Source organism: Alligator sinensis, unplaced genomic scaffold (assembly GCF_000455745.1).
Source record: "Alligator sinensis unplaced genomic scaffold, ASM45574v1 scaffold1416_1, whole genome shotgun sequence".
In the NCBI taxonomy this organism is placed as follows: domain Eukaryota; kingdom Metazoa; phylum Chordata; order Crocodylia; family Alligatoridae; genus Alligator; species Alligator sinensis.
Genome location: NW_005842714.1, coordinates 331,286 through 339,154, shown reverse-complemented (window position 1 = coordinate 339,154; position 7,869 = coordinate 331,286). Strand labels below are relative to the sequence as shown.

At 47.1% G+C, this 7,869-nt stretch overlaps 1 protein-coding gene across 1 annotated transcript in view; it reads left to right on the top strand.

The window, feature by feature from the left end:
- Nucleotides 1–7,869, top strand: part of TRAP1 (TNF receptor associated protein 1) — a 50,567-nt gene that overhangs the window by 24,584 nt on the left and 18,114 nt on the right. The window contains exons 5-7 of the mRNA XM_025216218.1: nt 3,884–3,955; nt 4,746–4,906; nt 7,433–7,542. Of these exons, the coding sequence (XP_025072003.1) occupies nt 3,884–3,955; nt 4,746–4,906; nt 7,433–7,542 (343 nt within the window). The remainder of the gene's footprint in view (nt 1–3,883; nt 3,956–4,745; nt 4,907–7,432; nt 7,543–7,869) is intronic.

Genomic DNA, 7,869 nt, shown 5'->3' with positions numbered 1-7,869 from the left:
AGATGCTTGTCTAGTCTCCTCTTAAAGACCCCCAAGGTAGGGGAGAACACCACCTCCCTTGGAAGCCCATTCCAGATTCTGGCAACCCTTACCATGAAGAAGTTCTTCCTGGTGTCCAACCTGAATCTGCTGTCTGTCGTGTTGTGGTCATTATTTCTAGTTAGTCTAAGGGGTGTCCTGGTAAACGGAGTATCTCCTATCCCTTGCTGTCCCCCCTGATGAATTTGTAGGCAGTCACAAGATCACCTCTCAGCCTTCTCTTGCAGAGGTTGTAGAGATTCAGGTCCCTCAATTTCTCCTCGTAGGGCCTTACCTGCAGGCCCCTAACCATACGAGTGGTCCTCCTCTGGACCCTCTCAAGGTTATCCACATCCTTCTTGAAATATGGTGCCCAAAACTGCACTCAGTACTCCAGCTGCAGCCTCACCAATGCTGCATAGAGTGGAAGTATCACCTCCCTGGACCTGTTTATGATGCACCTGCTAATGCATGATAAAGTGTGGTTAGTTTTACTGATCGCTTCATCACATTTGACGACTCGTGTTCATCTTGGAGTCAACTATGACTCTAAGATCCCTTTCTGTTACAGTGCTGCTGAGAAGGTCCTCCCCCAGCCTGTAATTGTGTTAGCGATTCCTTCTTTCTAGGTGCTGCACTTTGCACTTGTCTTTGTTGAACTGCATCCTATTTTGTTCTGCCCACTTCTCCAACCTGTCCAGATCCACCTGGATTCATTTCCTGCCCACTAGTGTGTTTACTTTACCTCATAATTTGGTGTCATCTGTGAATTTGGACAGAGTGCTCTCCATGCCCTCATCCAAGTCACTGATGAAGACATTGAACAGCACTGGTCCAAGGACTGAGCCTTTAGGAACTCCACTACCCACATATTTCCAGGTCGATGCCAACCTATCCACCACCACTCTCTCGGTGCATCCCATTAGCCAATCTGACCGTGTAATCATCTACGTCACAGCCACCCAGTTTATTTATGAGAATAGGATGAGGTACCGTATCGATGGCTTTCTTAAAATCCAGGTAGATTGCATCTACTTTGTTCCTTGCATCTAACCATTTTGTGACCTGGTCATAAAAAGAAACAAAGATAGTTGGCCAGGATCTATCTGCTATGAACCCGTGCTGGTTGCCCTTCAGCATTATTTTTCCTGGTGGACTCCCACAAATGTGATCCTTAATAATTTTTTCAAAGGTTTTCCTAAGAATAGAGGTGAGGCTAACTGGCCTATAGTTACCTGGATCCTCCTTTCTCCTCTTCTTGAAAATAGGGACCACATTGGCCCTTTTCCAATTGTCTGGGACCCGTCCTGAGCACTATGAATGCTCAAACAATTGTGCCAGTGGTTCTGCTATGACACTGGCCAATTCCTTCGTCACCCTTGGATGAAGATCATCTGGGCCTGCTGACATAAGCACATCCAGCTCCTCAAAGTGTTCCTTCACTAAGTTGGTGCTAACAGTTGCTGAGCTGTTTTCCCTCCTGTGCTCATCTATAATCCAGTTGGGAGACTTGTTCAGGAATATGGAAGCAAAAAACTCATTGAAGAGCTCAGCTTTGTCCCTCCTATCTGTCACCAATTGCCCTAGTCTGCCCTATAGGGGTCCTATGTTACCTTGCACCTTCTTTTTACTCCCTATATACCTGTAGGACTCTTTCTTGTCTTTCATTTTCGTTGCCAGCCTAAGTTCCATTGCAGTGATGGCCCTTCCAACTGACTCCCTGCAAGTGCGAGCCAAGTAGGTATACTTCTTGGTAGCTACGCCCTGCTTCCACAGCCTGTATGTCTCTCTTTTTTTTTTTTTTTTTTTGCTCCCAGGCTTTCCTGGATTTCCCTGTTCGAACAAAAAGGAAATCCAGGAATCTTAATCCAGGTATTTTAATGATTTGGATACTGGAAAGAGATCTTCATGAACAAATTTGCAGATGACTCAACTGGCAAGGATTACAGACACTGGAGGACAGGGGCACAATTCAGAAGGATCTTGCCAGATTGGAAAGCTGGGATGGAACTAACTGGGTTCAGTGCTGACGTGTAAGGTGCCACACCTTGGGAAGAATAATCAAAAACAAAAATATAAAATGGATGACAACTAGCTGGATGACAGCACTACAGAGAAGGACCTGGGTGTCTTGGTGGATCAAGATCTGGGTCTGTACTGTGCAGCTGCACAAAAGGCAGATATGATTTTGGATAGCATTAATAGGAGCATTAGATGCAAGATACATGAGGTGATGGTGCCTCTTTACGTGGCACTGAGGGCTTATCTAGAGTACTGTGTCAGTTTTGGGCTGCATATTTTAAAAAGAACATGGAAAAGTTAAAGCGGGTCCAGAGGTGGGTGACAAAAATGAAAAAAGGGCTTGGAAGGCAAGCCATATAAGGAGAGGATGAAGGAAAGTGCAGCTTGTGGAAAAGGTGATCAAGAGGGGATATGATGAGCCTTCAGAAAGCTGAAGGGTTTCCATAAGAAGAGGGGGAAACACTTTTTCTCTCTTGCTGCAGAGAGCGGGATGCATAGCAATGACTTGAAGTTACAGTGAAGTGGGCTTAGATTGGATATCATGAAACACTTCTTCCCTATTAGAACAGTGAGGCAATGAAATAGACTGGGCAGCTGTGGAATCTCCATCATTGTTTTCAGGAAGAGATTGGGTAAACATTGGTCGGGGATGATCCATGAGTACCTAAGCCTGTGGTAAACTATGGGTATTTCCCATGCTTCTGGGCATTGCTGGGTGTCATGAGGGACTGGGAAGGAAATTTCCCCCCTCTTGTTGCTACAAGTGTCAGGGGTTGTTTTTTTTTGCCTTCCTCAGACCTATTGGGGGTTGGCTGCAGCCAAGGCTGGGGATTTTGACTGGGGTGCACCAGTGTTCCTGCCAGACTCAAACTTCTGGAGGCTTCTGGTTAAAGGGTCTTGCCTCTTTGCCCAGTGTCAGCCTGATCACCACATTTGCAGTCCAGAAGGAATTTTATTCCATGGTCATAATATTACAGACTGCAGGGGTTTTTGCCTTCCTCTGTTATGGGCATGGCCGTCCTCTTTGCATCTTTTAAGTACATTTTAACAACCTTTGCAGCAGCAGGACATTGACCACTGTTGTGCTATGCTTTATCTGGCAGGTAAGGGGTGCAATGCTTTGTAGTTGTGTGACGGTTGATTGTGTAGTTTTAGAAATAGGTTAGGCAAGGATTTGTGTGGGATAGTTTGGATAGGGATAATCCTGCCTTAAGCAGTCAGTTGGACTTTTTGAGGTCTCTTCTAGCCCTATTTTTCTGTGACTCTGTAAAGAGTGGTCTTGCAGTCAAGGTTAATGGAGAGATCCAGGGTAAATTTCTTGCTCTGCTATGAAATCTGTGTGATCTTGGACAAGTCACTTAACTGCTGTCTACCTTCATTTCCCATCTGTTAAATGAAACTAAGCTTTCTTTGGCCTCTGGGGTGGATATTATCCTTCATTTTGCATTTGTACTAAGCACAATGGGGATCTGACTCTGGAATCACCAGTCACTACTGTGTTCCAGGTAACAAGGTGTTATATTGCCAAGGAAATCAGCTTGAAAATCAGCTTGTCTGTCTTAGCATGTTTCTGGTTTTTCTGTGCAACCTCCTGGTGTGCAGTTTGTAGTCACTGGACAACAATGACTGCATCTTAGAAATGTGAGTTCTGTGTCCTGTATTTACATTGATAAAATGAACCATTCATTATCTGGAGAAAATCTTCTCTCTTTGCTTTTTCTTAGCTGTGTTTCTGTGATGATAAAATTGGAGGATGGGAGATAATGGTGTTCCCCGTGTTCTGTTTGTTGTCAAAACCCATGTGTCCTGGTACATCAGGTACAGTTACTCTGTTTCTTTGCAGGACACTGGCATTGGAATGACGCAGGAGGAGCTCGTCTCTAACCTTGGCACCATCGCTAGATCTGGCTCAAAGGTAAAAAAAAAAAGCTTCACTGATTTCCATTTCCCTGATGATCTCCCATCCTGTATTTCATGGGCCGCTATCTATGAAGGACACTTTGTTAGGAGGTAAAATTAACCTCATGTTCCTTCTGAGTAAGGGTTGGTTCCTGGTTGAGGCATATGGTGCCAGGACAATATTAAAGAAACAGTTTTTCTCACCTATGACCAGCCTCTGTTATGAATCCTGTATCTTGTCATCACATTGCACCAGTTGCTAGACACAAGCTTCTTTCCCCCAGACCATCAAAGTAGAGATCAGGAAGATCTGTGCATGTCTGACACATGCCCAGGTGACAGCAGAGGCTAGTGGGAGGGGTGAGGGGTTGGTTAAGTGCTGTGCTGCTGGTGAGCTGTCATACTAGCTGTTTGCTGCTTTGTATGTTTACTGCTTTTTTCATTGCTGGGGTGACCTTGTTTCTGAGTAATTGCACCTTTCTTCTCCACCTGTTATGGCAGACATGGCCCTAGGCAGAACTTACCTGCTCTAGAGCTGTGGTATCTGTTCTTACTGAGGACTGGGTAGCTGGAGCTACTTCAAGTACTGCTCCAGAGAGTTGAGCCTATCAGAGCATTGAACAAGCTTCCTTCTGGAGGTGAATGTATCAGAATACCAGGTGTACCATGTGTATGCTGGGCACTAGGCTCAATCAGTCAGTGTAGGAAGACTGATCATGTGATGGGGCTTGTGAGGAGGCTGAAGGGGCCTCTGGAGCAGCAGAAGATTAGTGGACCTGCATTGTGGTGTTTCATTGTCCCTACAGGCATTTCTGGATGCCCTGCAGAACCAGGCTGAGGTCAACAGTAAGATCATTGGCCAGTTTGGAGTGGGTTTCTATTCTGCCTTCATGGTGGCTGACAAAGTGGAGGTGTACTCACAGTCTGCAGAGCCTGGAAGCCCTGGCTACCACTGGTCATCAGATGGGTAAGAGCCTGCAGAACTGGAAGGAAGGCCTGTGTGTCCGTGAGAGCAAGAGTGTTGTGAAGTTGCCCATAGTCCTGCCTGAGTGTGGACTAGCAGCTGTGCGCAGAGAGAGGAGGTGAGGTTGGGCTCTAGTCTTTCACAGTGAGGTGCATAACTTAAAACCCTGCTTAGATTACAAGTGAATAGCCTTTATTACAAAACTGTCACTATCACTTCTTGAGTCAGTGGCTTGGCAGTGCTAAGTCAGGGTAATGGTGCACTGGGAAAGTGTATGAGGGGAGTGTGTATGATGCCTGCTCACTCTGCACCTCTTTGCACCCAAGTGCTTCACTCTTACAGGTTTGTCAAACAGGAAAACCACATATGAATTCATGCTGCTAAGATGTGTTCATTTGGCACACTTGGGGACTGCAGCCATGTTTCCCAGAGAGAAAGAACTAGGGGTGCACTGATAAAGATTTTTGGGCCGATACTGATGGCCGATTTTTAACGAGCCATATCGGCTGATACTGATCTGATTGCTGATATGCAGCCCGGCAGCTTGGAGAGCAGTATCTGGCTAGTAAGTCTGTTGTGAGGAAAGGGACAAGTGGGGAGGGAAAGGGTTGTTGTGGGGGCAGACTGAAGTTTCCACGGTGAGGGAGGGAGTGGGGCAGGGCATGGGACAGAGCCACAGCTCATCTGGGGGGGGCGCAGGGAGGGCTGTGCTCTGCCTGTGTGGGGGGGTTGGGCTGGGGCAGGTGGCAGCGGCACTGCTACGGGGCAGTTATGGCGAATTTTGGGGTGGCTGTAATCCCCTTCTCCCCCCCATAGCCCTGCTCCCAATGCCACCGCACACCCCAAGTGCAGCCCCAGCCCAGCCCCCCTCCTGGGGTGTGTGCAGCAGTGGGAGCTGCCCCCCCGTCCCCAGATGAGCCGCTTGCAGCTCCATCCCATGCTCTGCCTCGCCCCACTGGGCAGTGCCTGCCCCAGCGCCAGACCCACTCCCTTCCCCACCACGGGGACCTCAATCTGCCCCACCCCATGCCCCCTCTCTGCCCCTTTGCCCCATACCCCATAACAGACTTACCAACCAGATGCTACTCTCCAAGCTGCGCTTCTGGCTGCCTTGGTGCTGGGGTGCACGCGGCGTTTTTCAGTGACATTTTCTTGGCTGATGTGTCTGATAAGCTGATTGCCGACAATGTCCATTTTCCTTTTATTGATGCCAATACAATATGGGACCGGTGTATCGGTGCACCTCTAAAAATAACGAGTCAAAGACAACATCAACTTCTTTTCCTCCATCCCGACCAGTAAGCCTCGGTCTTGCCTTGCAGAGACACCAAAGTTGAAAGGGAAATTCAGTCTCCATGGTCAGGTCAGCTCAGCTCTTAGCTTTTCTCTTGAGGTGCAACCACAGTGGCCTTCTGTACTGCTGGTATATATGTGATCTTAAGCCCTCTCTGAACTGAACTTTGAGGTGTGAACCACCAACTTTTTTCATGCAAGCTATAGGATGTCTGTCAGGTGTCATAATCTTGAGTTACTGCAGATCTGGGACTGGGTTAAGACGGAGCCCTAGAGGTGGAAAACCATATTCTATTAAAAGCCCTTAGGGAGAGAGAATGTGTTGAGTTACAAATCCCTGAAAACTGTTTTATAATGAAAGCAGTATAGCAGGTCAAAGTTTCATTGTGCTAAATACTAATTTGATGAACCACAAAAATGCTGTAATCCTCCTACTAGGATCACTGGAGTGTTGCCTGCCACTCCTGTGCTTTTCACTGGTGTTACTCACCATGGCCTGTCATCCCCAGTCCAAAGGCAGGTATTTTGAAGAAGACAGCGTGGAAGTGGCCATTGGTGCTAGAATTAGGCAACAAAGGGCATCTGTAGCCAAGTGCAGGTGCCTCACGGTAATTCAGAGAAATAAGCATAGGTTGGGGCCCATAGGTTTGGATCAACAAAGAACTGCCCAGGCAGCTTGGCAGGAGATTGAGGGTTGCAAGTCCTTTTATTTGAAATGCACAAGATTGTGACATTTTGGGGGTGTTGGTTATAGCTGTGTTGGTCTAAGGACATAGGCAGGCAAGGGTCTTTTGGTCAACGGTCTTTCATTGGTCTAATAAAAGATATATCACATTTACCCAAAGAACCTTTTCTGTCGAGGCTGATTTTTCTCTTCCTCTTAAACTAAATGACTCAGTGTGCAATGTGTTATCACTCAGTAAAGGCTGCTGGTATTATTTTGAAGCATTGTATGCCAGGACTTGTAGTGTCTGCTTTCTGGTATCTCCCCTCCCCACCCCATGTTAAGGTTGGTAGAGCTTGCATTTGGCAGTTCCTGTTACAAGCAAATGCTTTTAGGGTTGATTTTTCAAAGGCATAAGAAGCCTGTAAGTGCCCAGTTCCCCCTGAATTATAGTGGGAGCTGGATGCTGCGAGCGCTTGTCCTCATTGTTAAAACATTGTTTTTCACTTTGCCTTATTAATGAACATTCCCTGGAAACAGGGTTATATATAGTGGTATGTTTCTAATCCTAGGTCAGGAATATTTGAGATCGCTGAAGCTTCTGGTGTCAGAACTGGGACTAAGATAATCATCCATCTCAAAGAGGAATGCAAGGTGTTTGCGAACGAGGACCGAGTCAGAGGTGAGCAGGGCAGAAATATGCTGCTGATGTACTTTGATTCCTCAGAACATCCACTGACCTTAGGAGTAGGAGATAAAGGTAGGGGTGCACCAATAGAGATTTTTGGGGCCAATACCAATATTCAGTTTTTAAGGAGGCATATCAGTTGATACTGATCCTGTTTTTGATAGCATGGAGAGCTGCCTCCAGCTGGTAAGTTTGTTATGGTGGGGGGGGGTGCAGATCCCCCTCACTGTGAGGGAGGGGGCAGGGGCAGGCACTGTCCAGCCAGGGCAGGGCACGGGACAGACCTGCAGCTTGTGGGGGGGGCCTCCCCTTGCTGTGTGC